This window comes from Balaenoptera physalus (assembly GCF_965194825.1).
Source record: "Balaenoptera physalus genome assembly, chromosome: 11".
NCBI classification, from domain to species: domain Eukaryota; kingdom Metazoa; phylum Chordata; class Mammalia; order Artiodactyla; family Balaenopteridae; genus Balaenoptera; species Balaenoptera physalus.
Genome location: NC_138896.1, coordinates 78,455,512 through 78,478,231, shown reverse-complemented (window position 1 = coordinate 78,478,231; position 22,720 = coordinate 78,455,512). Strand labels below are relative to the sequence as shown.

Below are 22,720 nucleotides of genomic sequence, written 5' to 3'. Positions count from 1 at the left end.
TCCCAAGGGAACCAGCACATGATGTAAGCTGGAGGGCAGGAGAGCCTAGTGATTTAGACCAGTGTCTGCAAACTATAGCATGTGGGAGAAAACTCAGCCCACCCCCTGATTTCTTATGGCCCTGGAGCTAAGAATGGTTTTTACTTTTAAAAATGCCTGGGAAAAAAATAAAAGAGGAATGATATTTCATGACCCATGAAAATTATATGAAATTGAAATTTCGGTGTCTATAACTAAAGTTTTGCTGGAACACGGGCATGCCTAAATGTTGATGTGTTTTCTGTAGCTGCCATTGCACTACAAAGGCAGAGTTGAGTAGTTGTGAAAGGGATCCTATCGCCCACAACACCAAAAGTATTTACTATTTGGCCCTTTACAGAAAATGTTTGTTGACCCCTGACTGAGAACAAGGGCCCCGGAGTAGAAGAATCTCACTTCTGTCCTTGGCTCTGTCACTCAAAACTTTGTCACCTTGGGCAGATAACTTCATATCTCTCTAGGTCTTGCTTTTATTCCTCATGGATACATTGGGGGATGATGCTACCAGCTCCTTTATAGAATCATGGTAAAGATTTACAGGAGAGTGCATTTAAAGGACTTAGCATAGTGCCTTGGCCTGTAGTTAGTAATCACTAACTTCCTAACCAGCTAAGGTGTAAATATTAACTACTCTAATAATTCTTTGGTTAACAGGTGGTTTGTAGTTCTTGTTCGTAAACTCCTGATAAAGTTTATCTTTTAAAGTGAAAATTGAGATTTGTCTTAAGGCCTTGGGCCCAATATGATAATCATAAAAATCCTCTTGTAGACTGAGACCCACGAAAGTCATGCCATGAAAAGGCTCACCTTGTTCAGCTGAGGAGTAGTCTTGAGTCTGCCAGTTTCTTACATGTCCTGAATACTTTTGCTTAGCGGTATTTTTATCTTGACTTTCTGAGTCATTAAGAAAATTGTGGACCAGGGAATTCCCTGGCAGTGCAGTGGTTAGGACTCTGCACTTTCATTACCAAGGGCATGGGTTCAGTCCCTGGTTGGGGAACTAAGATCCCACAAGCCGTGTGGTGTGGCCAAAAAAAAGAGTTTCTAAAAAAAAAAATTGTGGACCAGCACCCAAGGTTTATGTCCCATGCTGTGAAATCTATGATTTGAGAACTGTTTGAAGTCTCCCCCACCCACTCCGGTCCTTGTTGCCACACCATTCAGCCAACGTGCTGTGACTGTGCACAGCCCCAGCTCTTCTCCCCACTCTCCTATAGGTGCCGTCCCTCACCAGTGCAGATCCCTCCCTGCCCATTCCTCTGTTAACTCTGCTAATATTTCTCCCGAATGAACACCTCATCGTCTCATTAGCTATGGGTTTGGCTCTGTGCTGGAATCTCTGGGCCCCTGGTTATCCCCTGATCCCCTTTGTGGGAGAATGGAGGAGAAAAACAATAAGGTCGTCTTGGGGAGCCAGATGAAGGTCTTTGAAGCTAGTGAAGAAAAGTGTGTTTACCTTCTCTCCCCAGTGACCAGTCCCTAAGCCCTCTGGCCAAGTTCATCACAGGCTTCCACTGGAAGATCATCACTGCCCTAGCCCTGCACATCTGGTCTTTTGCTGAGTTCTGCTTTTTGAAAATTCTTTAGCCTGTCTCTTACCATTTCATGCTTTCCTTCCCGTCCCCGTGGCTGTGGCTCAAGTTCACCGTAGTTATTTCAACCTCCGTGTTGCCAGCCATCTCTTCCCATTGTCTCTCTGAGGAGAGTCCGCCGTCTGCCCCAAGAAGGCCCTCACTCATTCCACAAGAGTTAAGTGGGCCCTCATCATGCACCAGGCTCTAACTCCTGCCCTCACGTTGCTTACATCCTGGATAGAGCTGCCTTCTGGCAACTTTGTGGCCACATCTGGCCCTCGATTGTGTTTTGTTTGGCTGCACATTGTTTTGAGCTAACGTTTAGAAATCAAAACAGTCCATGTAAGAATCTGGACTTCTGGCTTCTTTTGAGGAATTGGAAGGCCTAGCAGTGCTGGGCCTGTGTTCCCACATGGCACTTATGAGCTGTACCTAAGTAGCCAGCCAACTGTCATCTACAAATGTCCCCACTTCTCCCAGTTGTCCTCCCAACACCTGGCCTCTTCGCTCACTGCCATCAGCTTGCCTGGCCTGTAGACTCCGTGCTTATGCTCATGGGTCCAGGGAGAGCACTGTCTATGCCTCCTCACCACAGCCCAGCCCCGACTCAAAGCACAATGCTTTAAGGTCTTCCATTGTCATACCTTCAAAATCTTTCCTTTGGCTTCTCAGGCAACCTTTATTTCTTTTCTCCTGTTTCTGCCCTACACAGATCCCACACAGGGAACACTGCAGGAAATATTTGATCACCTTGCAAATTTGCATTGACCTAGAGAACTGGGACAGAAGGAAATCAAGCCATGTCTGAAATCCAGCAGACTGAGGCCAGGCAAAGATGAGAAAGCCAGACGTGAGGGGGGGAAATCTGACAGGTGGAAATTGGTTTCTAAAACCTCAAAAAAAATTTTTGGCAAAATAGTTTTTTATTTACTCGTTTAAAATACGATAAATAGCTAACTCCAGGTTCCATTTATTGGACAGAAACAACCCGGTAGAAACAGAATAATTATTCATAATGTTTATGCACATGAACATAGAGAGAACTTGAACAATGTCTTTATGCTGTGAGTGTGTCCTTGGCGGGGGGAGTGGTCAGCAAATGGAAATATGTCCCTGAGGTTGTATGCAGAGTTAGACAGCCATGTTTGCAGGATGATCTGCGAAGCACGGAGAATGCCGTCTTGCCCCCATGTATCTCCCTGTAAGTCACCTTGGCACATGCGGTGCAAGTTCTGCAGAATTATTTCCAGTCCTAGCATCCCAATAATTGCCTCCTGACTTTATTGCTTCCTTCCCCAGGTGGAGCGGGATAGGTGTTAATATAGCCTGAGGAGCAGGGAGGATTGGCGGGGGGAGGGAGGGAGAGGCCCCAAAGGAGTACTCAGTAGGCCAACTTCACATCCTTTCCCATTTTGCCTGTGGTGGTCTTGATGCCCATTCTAAGAGGGGAGAAACAGAAAACAAGGAGTACAGGGCTGCCCCAAGCCTCTCGGTAGTCATTCATTCCTTACCCGTATGTGTGTATTATTTTTTTTCTACTTCCCAAAACAACTCATTGCTGTAAGTGAGCAGCTTGCTTCTCTGTGGCAGTATCCCTTGTCCCTGGCTCCTGACACCTTAGAGGCATACACATCCCTGCGATATCCAGTTAGGTCTCTCAGGTTGGGTTCCTTTTATCATAGGAGGAGAGATGAGTTAGGCCCAAACATGATGCTTTCATCAATAATAGAACACTTAGCAGTCCTTCCTCTGGCTTCCTTGGAGGCCACAGGTTAGCCCAGGAGGATATCGAGAGAGCACGGGACTGGCAGCCTCTTCCAAAAAGCTTAAGAGCCCAGTCACAAATGTGAGTGGTCCTTGCAGCGGCAGTTCAGCAAGACACTGCGGGACTTGTTCTCTGTGGCCTCCCTGCCCCCCATGCCCCCTGTGGACTGGGGGCTCGGGCCTCAGCACAAAGGCAGCATTTGTGGAGGTCAGAGAGGGAGAGCCGACTGCACGGCGCTCCATCTCCTTCTTACCAGGGAGGTTAGCGCTGCTGGTAGACGGGAGCACAGATGTCTAGATCCCTCTGGGCCTATAAATCCCCTCACTGGCCTGCCCAGCTCTGGAAGGGGCTGGCGTGTGCTCACTCCTCATGTGGAGTGACGAGGGCGAGCTGCCTCGGCCGGTCGCTCGCTGAGTCCACCTGCCCGTCACGGCCGTGCGGCTGGGGGACTCGTTTAGGCCGAGTCCAGGGCGTGCTACGGGATGCCGGGTTCCTTGCACTGTAACTGAGCCCTGCGTTCTCTTTGAACATGAACTGTATTTCTTTTCCATTATAAAGTGTATGTTCATTACGGAAAAATACAGAGAAGAGGAAAGAGAAAGATTCCACTCCCAAACAACCCCTGTTAATATTTTATAACTTCCTTTCAGTGTTATTCTAGGTCTATCTATGAAACTTACACACTCTGGGCCTAATTTGGTGTTACAGTCTTTCCAGCCTTATCTTTGTGTTTTCTGTTTACCTTTGGATTTAAACCTCCCCCCCATGGCCCCCACGGACTGTGGATGATCAGTTTTTCTTGCATCTCTATTGGTCTTGGCCTCACATATTTCCAAGTTACGCAGTTAGGTGTATAAAGGTTCCTCTTCATCATTGTTACACTCTCTTGGGGGAATTGTACCTTTTATTAAAATTAAATATTTCTATTTATTTCTTTTAATGCTTTCTGTCTTGGATTTTATTTTGTCTTTTCTTTTTTTTGCATTTTACCTGGTGTATCTTGTTTATCTCTTTTATTTTCATCCTCCCTTTGTCATTTAGCTGGATGAAAGTTTTATTATGGCTTAAGGGAAGTGTTATATCACAGTTATTCTTGGAAAATATCTTAATGGACTGAGTATATATTATTCCAACATGATGTGATTTATTTTATATAACCAGTCTCCTATTAATGGTTGTAAATATTTTAATAGTATTAAGTAACTCTGTGTTGAATTTTTTTTATGACATTTGTCCTATTGTTTTTTTTTTTTACAGTAAGGCCAGATTTTAAAACTATTTGTATTGATTATCTGAACATCAAAAGGCCAGGCTATTCTTAGTACACACTCACATAATTCAGTCAGTTTATTGGCTGTATTTGTCTTTAAACTACATCACAGGTATCGTTCTAAAGAATGTATTTATCTTCAATATAATCTATTTTTTTTTTAATTTATTTTATTTATTTAATTTGGCTGCGTTGGGTCTTCATTGCTGCACATGGGCTTTCTCTAGTTGTGGCGAGCGGGGGCTACTCTTCGTTGCAGTGCGCGGGCTTCTCATTGCAGTGGCTTCTCTTGTTGCAGAACACAGGCTCTAGGCGCGAGGGCTTCAGTAGTTGTGGCACGCAGGCTCAGTAGTTGTGGCACGCAGGCTCTAGAGCGCAGGCTCAGTAGTTGTGGCGCACGGGCTTAGTTGCTCCACAGCATGTGGGATCCTCCAGACCAGGGCTCGAACTTGTGTCCACTGCATTGGAAGGTGGATTCTTAACCGCTGCACCACCAGGGAAGCCCTTATTAGTTATTTTTTAATTACCCACAATCCTCTTCATAGTTGCATTTTACAGTTAATCACCTTGAACTTGTTGACTTCCTCAATCAACTCTTCTGACCATAATGAATTTTTAAACTTTGTATTATGGAAAATTCCAAACACACAGCAGAATAGCAGTATACCATGAATGCTCATATGCACACAATCTCTAGGCCTCTCCTGGAACTGTTGAAACTACTTCAAAAGCACTTAACTGTTGGGATGAAACATCTCGCAGGTAAATCTCATCTTTGGAGGACTTAACGGGTAATCAAGCGGGAAACTCAGGATGGCAGGAGAAACCCCAAACTCAAAACAGGTGTCTTCTGGGCCCCTGCCACAATTCCTTCCGGAGGATTCAGTGTTAATTGTACTCGGCCATCAGCCTCTTGAGCGCCATCCCTGCCATTGCCCGGCTCGCCTCCTCAGCGCTTGTCCCTCCCGCCCAACCTGTCCTATTTTTTTAAAGTACCTCCTATTGGGCTTTCTTTTCTGATTATATAACATCATTTTTAAAAATGAAAAATATAGAGAAGCACAGGAAAGGGAATAAAAGTTCTTGTAATCCCATCTTCCCATCACCAAAAAACTTCTATTAACATTTTGGTATCTACTCAGGCAATCTTTTCTTTTACTATATACTTGTGTGAGTATTTTTTAAAAACAAAATTGTAATCATACTATTTTTTAACTTGCTTTTGTCTTAACAGTATAAAAGAACCTTACAGTATAAAGACATTTTCATGTCATTAAATATTTTTCATGATCTCAATTCTTAATGGGTTCATATAGTATTTTGTCAAAAGGATGTATGTTTATTTAATCACCCTTCTATTGTTGAATACTTAAATTGTTTGCATTTTTCCACCATTATAGATAGTACTGCTTTAAACATCCTGATCACAAATCTTGTATATGTCTTTATTTCTTCTTTCCTTACATTATATTGCCAGAAGTGGAATTCTGGTCAAAGAGTGTAAACACCAAGCCATCTGATAGCACTAGTGTTAGGCCTCTACTTTTTTTTTTTTTTTAATTGGAGTATAGTTGATTTACAATGTTGTGTTAGTTTGAGGTGTACAGCAAAGTGATTCAGCTATACGTATACATATATCCATTCTTTTTTAGATTCTTTTCCCAAATAGGTTATTACAAAATATTGAGTAGAGTTCCCTGTGCTGTACAGTAGGTACTTGTTGATTATCTATCTTATATATAGTAATGTGTACATATATGTTTATCCCAAACTCCTAATTTATCCCGCACCCCCACACGTTTCCCCTTTGGTAACCATAAGTTTGTTTTTGAAGTCTGTGAGTCTGCTTCTGTTTTGTAAATAAGTTCATTTGTATCATTTTTTTAGATTCTACCTATAAGTGATATCATATGATATTTGTCTTTTTCTGTCTGACTTCACTTAGTATGATAATCTCTAGATCCATCCATGTTGCTGCAAATGGCATTATTTCGTTCTTTTTACAGCTGAGTAATATTCCATTGTATATATGTACCACAACTTCTTTATCCATTCCTCTGTCGATGGACCTTTAGGTTGCTTCCATGTCTTGGCTATTGTAAATTGTGCTGCAGTGAACGTTGTGGTGAATGTATCTTTTCAAATTATGGTTTTCTCTGGGTGTATGCCCAGGAGTGGGATTGCTGGCTCATACAGTTGTTCTATTTTTAGTTCCCACCAGCAGTGTAGGAGGGTTCCCTTTACTCCACCCCTTTCCAGCGTTTATTGTTTGTAGACTTTTTCATGATGGCCGTTCTGACTGGTATGAGGTGATACTTCATTGTAGTTTCGGTTTGCGTTTCTCTGATAATTAGTGATGTTGAGCATCAGGCCTCTACTTTTGATATGTATCTGTCTTGGACAGAATTGCTTCTTTGTGTTCTTACATCCTAATTCTAGACTCATAGTCACATTTCTCCCTCTCTTTGGGCAAGGGTGCAAGGGTTTGTGTTGGGCCTGGAATGGCTCAGAGATGATGAGGATGAAGGGGAGAGAGGACATTTCAGGTTTGAGGAAGGAGTGTGGAAAGACTGATGCCATCTAGATCTGAGAAGTAAGTAGGAAGAGTACCAGCATATGTGCTTAATCTCCATGGGCTGGCAACCATGATTTTCTTCTCCAAGGACCTCAAATATCACCCCTTGATCCAAGGTCATATACTTTCTACAGCTGATAAAATCTTTGGTCCTAAGTTATTTGGCAGATGTGGAGAATGAGCTCAAGGAGTAGAGGGGTGTGTGTGTGTGTGTGTGTGTGTGTGTGTGTGTGTGTGTGTGTGTGTGTGTGTTGGGGGAAGCAACCAGAAACTGTACTTATTGCCTGTCTGGAAGGTAAGGATGTAGTTGAGGAGTAACCTGTATTCCGTGTTAAAAGGAACTCCTGATTTTCTGCTGTTCTTTACTAGTCCTGCAATAATAATTAAACTGTTGTAATAGTTGACTATTGCAATTTAAAGCTTGTCATTTTAAATTTAGTACTAACATCTTTCATTAGTTCAGTATTTACAGCATCTTTACTATTCCTGCAATAATAATTAGACTGTTGTAATAGTTGACTATTGCAATTTAAAGCTTGTCATTTTAAATTTAGTACTAACATCTTTCATTAGTTCAGTATTTACAGCAAGCCAAGCTCTGTGCAAGGTCCTTTATGTTCGTGGCCTCATTCACAACTCTGCAGGGTAGAATTCATCACCATTTTATAGGGAAAAAACCTATTGTGTGCTTTGCTGCACAATAGCCAGGACATGGAAGCAACCTAAATGTCCATCGACAGATGAATGGATAAAGAAGATGTGGCACATATATACAATGGAATATTACTCAGCCATAAAAAGAAATGAAATTGAGTTACTTGTAGTGAGGTGGACGGACCTAGAGTCTGTCATACAGAGTGAAGTAAGTCAATCCATTCAATAGTAAGCTATCTGCTACAAAATAGCAAGCGTAAATGTAGAGAATTTCCCTGGCTTGAACTCTTTATTGGAGCATGTTATCTTTGGCCATAGAGACCTTCTGTTTTGGGAAAAGGACAAGGGAGTACCCCACGGAACAGGCAGCATTAACAAAGCAAATCTTCCATCATGCCTAACGTGCTGGGTTTACATTTCCTCTGACACGTGTAAAGGGGCCCCCTTTTCCCACCTACAGCATCTTTTCCATGTATCCAGTTCAGGCATAAACATGAGCACCCATTTCCTAAATCTGCAGTATCTGTGCCCGCTATGGCCATTGTTATTTTAGCTGCCAGTAATTATGAGCTTTGGGCTTTTGACTCATTTTCTGGCCCAGATTCCCTCATGGAAACTCTTGCTTGTCCTGGAACATTTTTCAGTCCAAGCCCAGAATCCCCATAACTAGGGGGACCTATGTACATGATTCTGTTTTGAATCCAGTCCCTTCCAAGCTGGGTCCCTTACTTTGAAGTGAGCCTCTCCTGGTCACCGTGAACCAGTGTTTCTCACCCCAGGGGACATTCAGCAGCATCTGCGGATGTGTTGGTTGTCACAGCTTGGGGTGGGGGGGCACTACTGTCATCTAGTGGTTAGAGGTGAGGATAATATTAAACATCCTTCAATGCACAGGACAGCCCTTCACAACAAAGAATATGCTGGTCCAAAACGTTAGTGGTGGCAAGGCTGAGATTCCCTATCATAGACTGAGAAGTAACCTGAGACTCATCTATTTGGGCACATGCATTCCAACACACTTTAAATTTTACCCTAGAGGAAGCAGGGTAGGATATTGGTTAAAAATTGCAAGGGGAGGCTTCCCTGGTGGCATAGTGGTTAAGAATCCGCCTGCCAATGCAGGGGACATGGGTTCGAGCCCTGGTCAGGGAAGATCCCACATGCCTCGGAGCAACTAAGCCCGTGCGCCACAACTACTGAGCCTGCGCTCTAGAGCCCACGAGCCACAACTACTGAGCCCTCGTGCCACAACTACTGAAGCCCGTGCGCCTAGAGCCCGTGCTCAGCAACAAGAGAAGCCACTGCAATGAGAAGCCCGCGCACCGCAATGAAGAGTAGCCCCCGCTCGCCGCAACTAGAGAAAGCCCGCGCGCAGCAACGAAGACCCAACACATCCAAAAATAAAATAAATAAATTAAAAAAAAAAAAGCATATAAAAAAAAAATTGCAAGGGGTGGGGAGAGTTGGACTCAAATAGACCAGACGTGGATTGTCATCCTGAGTTCGCCATTGACCTGGGTTTAAATTCTGGGGCACCATTCATTAGCTGCATGACCTTCAGCAAAGAATCACCCTCTCTGAGCCTCAAGTTTCCTCATCTATAAAAAAAGAGTAGGAATCCTCACCTCTTGGGCATAGCAGGGCTCTAAAGCCCCACTCACAGAGCCCAGCACATACAAGCAACGACATTCATTCATTAAGCAAAATTGTTGAGGTCCTACCATGTGCCAGTGTTGGTGAATCCATCAGTGAACAGAACAAATAGACACCCTTGTCTTCAAGGAGCTTACCTTCTATTGGGAGGAAACAGACATGTCAGAAACAAACCGGTCAATGATATCACACAGCACATGGTGAAAGAGAGCCAGAGCAGGGGGATGGGCAGTGGCAGGGGCACTGGAAGGGATGCGGCTGTTCTCCTCTCTCTCAAGGCATTCCTCTTCTTTGGGTTTTTCCTCCTAGCAGTAGTCGCTTTTTCTCCGCTAGCTCCCATCCCCTCATCTACCTGTGGCCAGCTGTGCTGATGACTGGGAGGGGTGCAGGTGTGGTGTGTGGCCAGCACTGTCATGAACACCCCCCATGGCTTGGGCCTGGTTGGCTGTGAGCTGTCTCCAGGGCCAGCCAGCTGCTAACCACACCTCTGTCCAGCATTCGTTATTTCTTTGGGATTCTTCCTTTCAGCATCCTTCCCCTTTCTAAGTGGAGTTTTAAAAAGACAAAATGTTTGTTTTAATCCATCCAAATTAAAGGTGTAAATCTAAAGTTTGATTGGTCCAAGAGCCACTCAGTCATTATTCCTAAAACTGAGCAAATGCATTCCTTCTTTTTTTTTTTTTAAAGATGTTTTCTGGCTTTATTCATTTATTTATTTATTTTTGGCTGTGTTGGGTCTTCGTTTCTGTGCGAGGGCTTTCTCTAGTTGCAGCAAGCGGGGGCCACTCTTCATCGCGGTGCGCGGGCCTCTCGCTGTCGCGGCCTCTCTTGTTGCGGAGCACAGGCTCCAGGTGCGCAGGCTCAGTAGTTGTGGCTCACGGGCCTAGTTGCTCCGCGGCATGTGGGATCTTCCCAGACCAGGGCTCGAACCCGTGTCCCCTGCATTGGCAGGCAGATTCTCAACCACTGCGCCACCAGGAAAGCCCAACATTCCCTCTTCTTAACTGGACTTAAACTCCAAGAAGGCTGAGTCCCATCTGACTGAAACCTCCCTGCGATGCATGATTTGCATGTAAACAGCAGGTACAGTCCCCATAGTAGAAAGAGCTCAGGTTTTGGAGTCAAACAGATCTGGTTTTGAATCCTAGCTGGGGAGACACCTTAGCCTCCCTAGCCTCAGTTTAATCATCAGCCAGATGGGAATAAACTCTCACCTTTCAGGGTGGTTGTGAGGATCGGCGAGAACTCATCAGAAGTACTAAGCATGGGCAAGTATGTACGGCCCCTCTGTGATATACGTGGTGAACTTCATCCCTGTCCCTTCCCCCTTAGTATCCGAGCCCAGCAATCACTAAGGAAAGACAAAACCAGGAATTCTTAGAGATAGAGCTCCCCTAGTATAGCTCACCTCTCTCTTTTTTTCCCCCAAACTGCAACAGAAAAAAAGTCTCCAACTCTGGGAAATTTTTCAATAAAAACATAAAAATATGTTCAATCTTATGTTCGAAACATGAAACTGAAATTAAGATGTATTTGTTCTTCCTATCAGATTGATAATAATATCCTATTGATGAGTGTGTAGAAAAAGGTACTGTCATATACCTTTCTGGAGACTATGAAGTTGAACAGACTATTTGAAGGTCAATTTGCCAGTACTTATCAAATGTTAAGAAGTTGATACTTCTTAGACCAAGGAATTCTACTCAAGGAATCTGCCTTACAGAAATACCAGCATAAATACATAAAGGATGTTCACTAAGGCACTTTTTATAATAGCCAGACACTGGAAACGATTTTAATGTCCATCAGTTGGAGGTTGATTAAATCCATGTGGTCCATCCAGACTATGGGACACTAACTCTGTAGCCATTAAAAAGAATGGGTGGAGGCTCAAGAGGGAGGGGATATGGGGATATACGTATACATATAGCTGATTCACTTTGTTGTACAGCAGAAACTAACACAACATTGTAAAGCAATTATCCTCCAATAAAGATATAAAAAAAAAAGAATGGGTGACTTAAGAGGTATAAACTACTATATATAAAATAAATAAGCTACAAGGATATATTGTATAGCACAGGGATTATAGCCAATATTTTATAATAACTATAAATGGAGTATAATCTATAAAATGTTTGAATCACTATGTTGTACACCTGAAACTAATATAATGTCGTAAACCAACTGTACCTCAGTTAAAAAAAAAAGAATGAGTGACTTAGGACAATGGAAATGTTTTCAAGCTAGAGGTAGTGGTTGCACAACACTGTGAATGTACTAAAGGCTGCTGAATTGTTCATTTTCAAAGTGGTTAATTTCACGTTGTGTGAATTTCACCTCCATAAATTATTATTTTTTTTAAGAGTGGGTCTTATATTCTAACATGGAGAGACATGTTGTTGAGTGAAAAGAGAAGACATTCTGTTTTCTGTGAATGTTAGCAAATGCATAGAAAAGGTGTGGAAAGACCTTGAACAAACTTATAGCAGTTACTTCTAGAAGTGTACTTGGGAAAAATGAGGGGATTTGTACTTAATTTTATATTTTTTTGTATGAAAATTTAAAGTTAGCCTAAATTACTTTCAAACTGGTGGTGGAGAAGAGGGGACACTTGAAGTTGGTCAGGGGCTGACACTGGAACAAAGAAGGCGGTTGATTCTCTCAAGTGAAAGTGGAAAATGTCTTTGATTTTGAATCTTCTTTTTTGTTTTTTCCTCTCTTTCTGCTGTTTAATTCCTGCCCCAGCTGGCATCAGAACCGCAAACTGAGATGAGTGAGTTACTTGGTGACTCACTTTGCTTGTTTTGACCTTTCCGTGCCTGTGGCTAATTGATTTTGAGTGCCGGGGGGGGGGGGGGGGGGGGGGCGGAATCTGCAAGCATTAGTCTGGTCACTGTTTATAAAGGCCTGTTTTCAAGAGATCACAGGGATTTGTGAGATACCATCAGTAAACTGCATTTGGAGCAAGTACTTTCTTGACCCTCACAGGGCTGGTCCAGTGATCATGAGCTCATTAATGAGCCCAGGAGCTCACAGGTGCCTAGGCCAGCCTGAGGAACTGTGTTACTGCTTGCAAACAGAGCTTGCTTCCTGCTTCCAGAAGGTTGTGGTGATACCCTGAAGCCCCTTAGACCGAGGGGCAGTTTCTTTTTACGTTTTTCATTTATTCATTTTTCTTGAATTATACAAATTTGTAAACTAGGGTGAAAATTACCTATAATGTCATCAGGCAAAAACAATAGATTTTGTGGCATTCCCTGTGTATCTTTGCTCATGTGCATTTTTTCATAATTATAAAGTGTTCATATACAGATTTTAATCCTAATTTTATTTTAACTTACAAAGGAGGGATTTTTACCTGTTAAAAGTATCTCAGAATTGTCTTAATGGCTAGATAACATTCTATCAAGCAGATGAATTATAACTTGTTTAACAACGCCCTTATGTTGAATAGTTCTTTTAAAATTTTCTTTACTTTCTTAAGTTTTATGGTTGAATCTCAAAATATTTGGAAGCTACCTTATAATGTCTCAGAGATGATGGCTCATATGTCACATGCAAAGTCAGTTCCTGCCCTCAGGAAGTTTATAATTCAGAGCAGGTGACCAATAAGTATAATAAAATCTGATCATCATTATATCAGAGAGATGTCCAAATTGTTCTGGGAAAGGATGGGAGAACACTGGTAAAGGCTTCCTAGAGGAGGTATTTGAGTTATATCCCAAGGACAGTTAGGAGTTAGCCAGCAAGGCAACGAAAGAAAAGCATTCCAGGAAAAGAAGACTGCTTGAAGGAAGCACAGCAAATGGCAAAGCATGGTACATTTAGAGAATGGCAGATAGCCTAGTAGGGCTGGAGAATAGGGGGCTCATGGGTGAGTGGCAGGAGGTGATTCTAGATAGATAGACTGTGGACAGATTACAAGAGGACTTCTGTGCCAAAATAAGGAGTTGGAACTTCACATTGAAGGCCATTGACATGTGGCCACAGCCATGGCAGGGAACACTTGCTAAATAAGAATGTGGCTTTTCAACACAGCAACACCTCATTGCTTTGGCAGTTTCCAATAAGTGTGTTGAAATCATCTAGGACGAAGGCTGAAAATGATGCATTCAGCTTTCTTCTTGATCATTTGTATTTGTCAAGAGAAAGCACTGTGGTAGCATGTTTCAGCCACAGGGGAGGACTTTGGATGATTAGACCACCCCAAAGTCTACCAGGACCTCTTTGTAAAATAAGAACATAACTTGGGACAGGCATCATTTGATGCCAAGATGGTAACTGACAGAGAGAACCACAACTGAGGCGAATGTAAGCAGAAAGAGGAATGTATCAATATTAGCCCTTAGTCTTAGTGGCTCTTCCTGGCTTCAAGCACACTGAGATCCAGGGGCTGAGTGTGGGTAGAGCTTGCTGCTTCCCTCCTTCCCTCCCTCGGACTCTTTCTCCATCCCTCATTCTGTATGTCCCTTTATTCTCTCCTATAGCAGACACACTCTTCTGTGTGAACAGAGAGAGTTGCTTCAAGAAACTCCTGCTTATGTTATTTCGTGAGCTTACAGTCCCAAAGGAAAAAGCTTCTGCTCTTTCTCCCATGAAGCACACAGCAAATTTCAGGGAATCGCGTGTCCCTCTCTGAACCAGGGTGGTGGAGTACTCTGATTGGTCAGGTCTGGGGGAGCCCGCCCAAACTACGTGAGAGGGGATACCCAAGGAGAGTGGGCAGTGTTCCCAGAAGGAGGAGGAGAGTAGGAGTACTGGCCAGATGTTCTTTTTGCTTTTTTTCTTTTTAAGGACATCCACTACTGTTAACCTTTGTTGTTCTCAAGAGCAGAGGTGTCCACGGGAAAAAAGTAGAGCTCATCGCTTGTCTGAGAGCTGCCTTTGCGCATGAATTTGACCTGAAATGTTCTTGTGCTGTGGTACACTTGGTTATCCCGGTCTTGTAGAACGGATACTCCCTTCATGTCTCTGAAAGCGGCCCCTTGCCCGATTTTCCTTAGCACGTAGGCGCAAGACAATGCCCTACTTCCCACAGGCCTTGTGGCATTGTCCTCTCTTTCTTGCAAATGTCTGATTTATGTTCTGTCAGTAACAGGAAGCCACTCAAACGATCCACCCAGCCCTGCTGCTGCCCCCGTGACGGTTTGTTTTTCTCATTGTTCAGCGCTCCATCAGCTTCCGCAGCGAGAGCCGCCCTGACCTCCTCGCCCCCAGACCCTGGTCCAGAAATGCCGCCCCCTCGAGCACGAAGCGGAGAGACAGCAAGCTGTGGAGTGAGACCTTCGACGTGTGCGTCAATCAGATGCTCACGTCCAAGGAAATCAAACGTCAGGAGGTAGGCTGGGACCCCCGGAGTTGCCCGTGTGTCTAGAACAAGGCACACTGCAGGCGAGAGCCAAGCTGGGGACTACACCGCGGTCTCCAAGTCAGTTCTTCACTGCATTGATAGAAGGACGACAAATGGGGATGTCAGACCTTGTAAGGAGCTGAGAAACCAGCATCCAGCTGGGTGGGTGTGGCCCTGACTTTTGAAAGAAACTGATGTGGGGAAAAAAAAAAAAAGAAACTGATGTGAAAATCTGAATTTACAAAGAAGATGAATCAGGAAGTGTCTGTTTAGGACCATAGAGTTCACAGAAATAATCATTTTAGTTATATTTTAATAGCAGCTTCTAGAATATTTTAAAATATTCAGTTTATGAAACTTTGATCCAGTTTTGTGGAAAACTTTAATATGGAATGCAGTTAATTTCATTCCCTGTAAATTTTCTGTATCAGTAGCCTAGATGGCTATGATAATACTACTTTATAGAGAACTTGTCATGTGCCAGGCTGTGCTAAACACTTCAAAGGTGCATCATCTAATGAAGTCCTTGGAATATCTATTTTAGTGGAGAACCTGACACTGGCAAAAGGAGTACTTGAAAACTTTCTAGGTTTTTGACTCCACAATTCTCTTCTAGGACTTTATCTGCCAGGCACACTTGTACACAGATGAAAAGATGCACGTGTAAGGTTATTCATCACAGTAATGTTTACAATAGTCCCAGAAAGAACCTGAACATCTATTACCAGGTCCTGGTTCCATAGTGAATGTCCATATATTCTGTAAATATAGAAACACGAGAAGTGATGATATGTACGTATGGCTAAGTGAATAAAGCAAGGCACAAAGTAGGGTGGTATAGTATGCTACCATTTATGTAAAAAAAGTAAAAATGAGTGTGTGTGTGTGCGTGCTCACATATTTGCTTATAGACGCATAAAATATTTCTGAAAGGACATATAAGGAGCTGGTAACATTGTTGCTTCCTGAGAGGGTAACTGGGTGGTGGGAAGGAGGAGGTGAGAGGGAAGTTTTCACCGTGTGCCCATTCCTACACTATAAATTTTGAACCATGTCAATGTTTGTCTATTAAAAAATGAATAAATAATTCAAAAATAATATGTACACTGAAAAAATCATTTGCAGAAATATGGCAGAGTCTTAACAGTGGTTAACAAATGGTATTGTGAATAATTTAAAATTTTCCTCTTTATACTTTTCTGTGTAATAGTGTGCATATATAACTTGTACGGTGGGAAGGAAGGAAGGAGGGGAGGATTGATTCTGCAGATGAGGAGATTACTAAGGTACAGTGAACACGAGGTCACCCACCTAGAAAGTTACAGAGCTTGAGCTGGGAACCAAATCCCATGGTCTTCACAGTGACACTGTGCTGCCCACCGCCCTCCACAGACACCTGACTGTGGTGTATCCCAGTATGGGGTTCTATGGTTTTCCTCTCTTGGGGGCCACATTGAGCTCTGGTAAAACAGGCATACAAGGAAATCTGAGGAAGGTCCAAGTAAAAATATTTAATTGTATTGCAACCACCCATGTCCTGGTTTTGATAATGCTCTGTAGTTATGTAAGATGCCACCATTGGAGGAAGCTGAGTAACGGCTATACAGGACATCTCTGTATTATTTTTGTAACTTCTCATGTGAGTCTAATTATTTCAAAATAAAAGGTTAAACAAAGTAGAGTACCCGGAGGGCATGACATGGACGCTTTACTGGGCCTTGAGAGGGGTCACCATGCACTGGCCTCCAGCGCAGTGTTCTGCCTCTGCCTGCTGGGCCAGGGAGCACATTCATTGTCCTGCTCTCCACCAACCCCAGGGATGGAGGTGTTCTCCAAGCCTGCTCACCTCTTCCCTCTGGTCTGAAAGAAACGTAGTAGTCACCACAGGCATGTAGTTCTTTAATAATGTAAAGTTTGCCAACAGTTGAGACTCTCAGATGAGAGTGAAAGACTGTTCTGCACATCATAGCTCTTAAATTATGATGGCTTAATAGAAGCAAATCAGTGTGTCCACTTACACACTCTTGCACACAGCCAGCTCCTGTAACTTTATTTATTATGCAGTGCGGGGCCAAGAAGTAAGTTAGAATGAATTAACTTCACCAGACACCTAGAGTGATAAAATATTGGATTCTTCTTGCAATGCAGCCTAAAGACAAGTGGCTGATGGGAATAAAGCTTTCTGTTGAGATTTACCTTCTGTTGAATAGAAGGAAGACAAATTGTGATGGCCCAATTAATAATAATTCCATGTCCATCACTGAGAACAGACCCCGAATCATTTATTATGATTGCCACTGACAAAAGAGACATGGAATCCATGGCTCAAACTCTAATTATTTTACCTAAAATAGTTCCATCTTGTTCAGCTGCATCACAATTCTGTAAATGAAATATGACTTGTTGGATTAGAAACATATGTGGAAACTCTTTCTCCCACAAACAAATAGGCACATTACACAGAAGTTTTGCAAAATCTTTTCTTTGTAGGTTTTAGCCACTAGATGCAATTGGTTCGGGTCAATTTAACTTCTTAAGAATCCTTTAAAAATCCTTAAGAAATAAGTAGATTTGGGGCTTTGAGCATCAGTTGAATTTGGTCTCGAAAATGAAAGGAAAGTTCAGTAAATGTGTTTTATCTTTCCCTGCAGGCGATCTTTGAGCTTTCTCAAGGAGAAGAAGATTTAATAGAGGACTTGAAATTGGCAAAAAAGGTACATTCGAATCCAGTGGTCCTTTGAGTCACCTCCTGCTTTTTTCCTCTGAGTAATTTCACAGTTCTAAGATTGTGTTTTATGAGTACTCATTCTATGACTAAGACAGGTCATCAAAAATTGAGAAGAACCTACAAACCAAGTAGTGGGGAAAATGTCTCAAAGCAGGAAGGCTCTAGACCTGGCACCATTAGGGGTTCTCCTCTGCAAGTCTCTAATGCACCGCAAAGAATACTTCAGTTTAATCAGAAGGTATTCATCGGGCCTGGCTTCACATGCATTTCATTGTCCTAGAAGTCTCACACGCAGGTCCCCTTCATCCCTGGGAGAGAGTGTGTAGACATCTGAAACTGGAACCATGTCTTAGAAAGTCATTTGAAGCCCATAAGTGGGTAAAGTGGTTCACTGAGGCAACTGCACACTACCATGTAAGTTAGGGTCTTTTATATGGAAACTTGTTTTTAATCACTTTGTGTGTGGGAAGGGAGAGGAAATTCATGCCTTGTAGTCTGTATAGTCTTGACAACAGCCTTCCTCGAAAACCTTTCCATTCCACTGACCCCCATGGAGGCTAAAATCCAGAATCCTTCATCTGACACTCACAGCCTCCTTGAAAAATCAGAGGGTTGGAAAGATACTTCCCTTCTTTTAAGTGTCCTTAGTCCAACTTTATGCTAATGTCCTTAGTCCAACTTTATCCCATCTGTAGCATTCCTGAGGAATGGCTATCCAAGCTTTTCTTGGAGGCAGCCAAGAAACTGAGTTTTGGGCAGGGCTGAGGAGGAGGAAGATGGGGAGGACAAAGAAGGCATTTAGGGACTTCCCTGGCGGCGCAGTGGTTAAGAATCCGCCTGCCAATGCAGGGGGACACGGGTTTGAGCCCTGGTCGGGGAAGATCCCATGTGCCACGGAGCAACTAAGCCCATGCGCCACAACTACTGAGCCTGCGTGCCTAGAGCCCGTGCTCTGCAACAAGAGAAGCCACCGCAATGAGAAGCCTGTGCACCTCAACGAAGAATAGCCTGTGCTCACCGCAACTAAAGAAAGCCCGTGCGCAGCAATGAAGACCCAACGAAGCCAAAAATAAATAAATAAAATTAATTAAAAAAAAAAAAAGAATGCATTTAACTCTGGGAGACATCTTGCTGGTCATAAGTCCAACTCCTCCTTCCTGCATCAAGATTTCCCTTTTTCACTTCTATCCTTTGCTTTGCTGGTCCTACCTTCCTGGAAACCCTTCCCTTTCCTTTCAACCATCCATATCCACCTATCCTCCAGAATCAAACTCAAGTCTCAGTTCATTCTTCAACAGTATTTACTGCCTCCTTCTCTATGCCAAGCAGCTCATCTTTAAATTCTCCCTTAGCCATTCTACCTCTAATTCTCCGATCCTCTAGAGCAGTTATGATTTGATGAATTTTTGCTGCAGTGTGACAACTGTCCTATTTTTAATCTTGAACTATTTTTTAAACATATATTTAATTTTCCATGCTTTTTTTTTTTTTTAATCTTCCCAATTAGCTTTATAAAACTCCTTCAAGGCAGGGACTGTGCGGTCTGAGTGTTTGTATTCTGTTGCAGTGCCCTGGGTATATTTATGTGTTCATGTGGTTTAATTGTCATTAATAAGAGGTAATAAGATTGGCAGAGATTTTGCCCTCTTTGCTTCAAATCCACAGTAAAGGATACCAAGCACCTTTTTTTCCCCCTTCCTTTACTTAGTTTAAATATGGACTAATTGAAAAATAACCTGCTAGTAACTAATTTTGTATAAAGTGGGAGTTTTTCAAGCTGCTGGACCTTCAATAAAGTTAATTTTTAAAACATTATACAAATCAAATCTGCGCTATACTTAGGATTTGTGCCCTTTCCGAGATGTAAGATATACTAGAATTAAAAAAAAAAGAAGCTTTAAAAAAATCTGCTTTGCTTTATCAACAACCACAAGAGGCTCAAAGCAATGCTGGATTCTCATCTGCTCCAACCACACCCATCTGCTGTTTGTGCAGCATTATGGGAGAAGTCGTGGGGAGAGCCAAATATTTTGTTATTGCGTAGGGCCTCTCAGAAGGCATTTACATTAACAACTTACTTCCTCTGATTTTAAATGTTTGCCTCCATCTCTTGCCCTTCTTGTGCAGGCCTATCATGACCCCATGCTGAAACTCTCCATAATGACAGAACAAGAGTTGAATCAAATTTTTGGAACACTGGACTCCCTGATTCCTCTACACGAAGGTATAATTTTGTTCCCAGAATGAGTCTTGACTTGTAGCGTTAATTGAGTTGTCTTATAACAAGTCATGGTTATGTAATAATGTGAGTAACCCAAAATCTCCCAGCCCTGTTCATATTTGAATGCCTAACAAAGTAAGCATTCTGTTTGTTTTTTTACCAGACCTCCTTAGTCAGCTTCGAGATGTACGGAAGCCCGATGGCTCAACTGAGCACGTCGGCCCCATCCTCGTGGGCTGGGTAAGAAAAGTTCTCTGGTCTTGATTGAAGATAAATTTCAATAATGTAGATGGAGTTTCATTTTAGCGAGACTCGTTTTATTGGCAAACACTGGTTTCACATCAGAAAAAATTAAAATAGCAAATTTCTAGTAAAATTTATCATTACATTTAGCCTTTATCTCCTCAAAGCATGGAAACAATTTTTTTATTATTATAAATGTACTGCATTTAAAGATAACATGGCCTTTGTGCAATAAAAGAAGTAAAGGCACATGTGAAATTGTTACTAGTTTCACATTAAAGAAAGTAAAACTAGTTAATATTCACATCAGGCCAATTACGAATATAATTATTACATTTTTTATTCTAGTAAAAATTTATGTACAGCTTCCTGTCCATCACTAAGAAAGCTTTTATTCATGCTACAAAAAAAAACTCTTACGGTCAAATGTCATTTCATAAATGTTGTTAGTGTTTAGCATATATCTGATCCTAAGTAACTTCTTAAGAGAGCTGGTTATTATGCTGATCTTTATCCCAATATAACCCATACCCTTTCCTAATTGAAGAAATCACCTGTGACTTTAGGTTACGGGTTCTAATTTATGGTTCTGGGGCTGAACTGGTGTTGTATTGAGTGCATAACGTGGTTGTTCAGTTGTAATTTATTTTAGACAAGGCACGCACTCTCTATTTTGCCACAGTCCCCACCACTCCCTATTATGCATTTCTGTTTCCTTCTGTGAGTCCTCGAGTGTTCCACCCCTGCCCCAGGTTAGTTCAGGAGTCAATTTTAGCACTGAGGCTGAAATATCCCAAGGGTATCTGAAAGGCAAGTAATGTTCTAAGATGAATAATTTAGAAAACCTGCCTTAATATTTCAGGAGAGATCATTCATCTTACATTTTAGACTTTGATTTTATTATGAGCCATGTTAGATGGCTTAACTTCATTAGCCCACAGAGAAATTTCTCTAAAGAGAGTTAGCCAGCTGGAGACAGAGGAGGTGTAATGAGAAGAGAGAGTCTGCCTCAATCTTTCTTAAACTTCCTCAGTCTGTGGATTGCTTCGGTGGAAGTGAGGGCACAACTCCAGAATAGCATGATGACCCCTCTGTTTTTGACAAGATGGCAATGTAGAACTACAAGTTTTCCTCAGACGTCATATACAAATTGTCAGTTCATGCCAGAAGCAAAAATGAACACATTTGCCTTGTTACTAATTTTTTTTCTGAAATAAATGCACTTCATTAGGAAATTGGTTTGATATGGGGGTAGATTTTGCAGTCATTTTCTGTACATACCCCAAAGAAGTTTGACCATGCCGGTCCATTGCTATCTGGACACTTCCCACATCAAATGGGAACCTGCAGCTTGAAGAGCAGCCTAAAATTAAACAACTGGCCCACTGTTACCAGACCTCATGAGAAACAGTCCTTATTCATCAGGACCGATGAGCAGTTAAATGTTTTCCCTCTTTTAACTGCAGATGTGTCCATGTGAGTGGGAATTGTAAACCAAGGGGTACATCTGTTTGAGTTCTGGTCTTTTTAACAGAACAAAATAAACATCTTAGTGGACTTTGAATGAGAAAAGTCAGAGCCCATTCAACCCATGAAAAATTGATTTTTTTCCCCCCAAAGGAAAAAAGTGAAAAAAATAAAAAACCCTTTTAAACAAGTGAGTTTCCCAAGTGAGATAGCCCTGGCCAGTCCTTTTGACCTTAGAATGAATCAATTACTTTGAAGACCTTAAACAGAGTGGTGGGTTTTTTTTCAGGGAACCACCCTCGTTACTGAAGATCAGTAACCATAGGTTGGCCTGTTCTCATAAGCCTCCCCTTCTCATAAAGAAACAACTTCCCAAGTGACATCTTCATGCTAACGTTTTTTCAGTAATGAAGTAATTTATCAAGTCTCCAAGGCAGCAAGTTCTCATGTTAATTTGGGTTCTCATTAAATTTGCATTCCAAAGAGAGAGGCAGGGTACACGGAAGCAAAAAAATACATTTGCTCTATCACTTTTCATGTTAGGAAGATAGAAAGAATTTAAAAAAAAAAAACAAAAGGCTGAGAGTTTCCCTGAGAAATTCTTGATAGTCTACTTAAAGAGATGGTGAATAGTTCAGAGCTTTCGAGGGTGGTGGGGAGGCCAAACACATTTCAGACTGGTTTTGTCTGCAGCTGAGCAAGTAGTTTTGCTTCTCTCAACCACAGTTTCTTCAATGAAAATATTCTAGGGTTAAATAATAATAATATTAATAATAGCTATTACTTACCAATTCTTAACCAGGAGCCAAGCTCTTGTTACACTTTTTATCTGCCATATCTCAGTATCTCACTAAAAGAGGACATTAGTATGTGCCTTTTGTAAGTGGGGAAACTGAGGCTTCTGAAGGGTCACCTGACTATTAACTGTCTGAGTTAGGCTTTGAACATGATACTCCCTGGTTCCAGAGTCTGTCCTCTTAACTACTGAGTTATCACAGCGTATTTTGGAACCAAGATGTGTATATTCTTCATTCCCTATCTAGTTAAAGGTCACTTGTGGCTTTTTCTAGCCAGTGGGCTGAACCAGATAGCTTTTCAGGTTATGCTCAGGAAATGAGCACCTTGTGAGCTGTGAACACAGGACCAGAGCCAGATTTGGTTGCCATGGCAGCAGAGGC

General features: G+C 42.2%; 1 protein-coding gene across 5 annotated transcripts in view; it reads left to right on the top strand.

The window, feature by feature from the left end:
• Nucleotides 1–22,720, top strand: part of ARHGEF3 (Rho guanine nucleotide exchange factor 3) — a 308,586-nt gene that overhangs the window by 267,779 nt on the left and 18,087 nt on the right. For all 5 annotated transcript variants that reach the window (XM_082412280.1, XM_082412281.1, XM_082412279.1 and 2 more), the window contains 4 exons: nucleotides 14,701–14,871; nucleotides 17,535–17,597; nucleotides 19,739–19,835; nucleotides 19,996–20,072. In XM_082412280.1, the coding sequence (XP_082268406.1) occupies nucleotides 14,701–14,871; nucleotides 17,535–17,597; nucleotides 19,739–19,835; nucleotides 19,996–20,072 (408 nt within the window). The remainder of the gene's footprint in view (nucleotides 1–14,700; nucleotides 14,872–17,534; nucleotides 17,598–19,738; nucleotides 19,836–19,995; nucleotides 20,073–22,720) is intronic.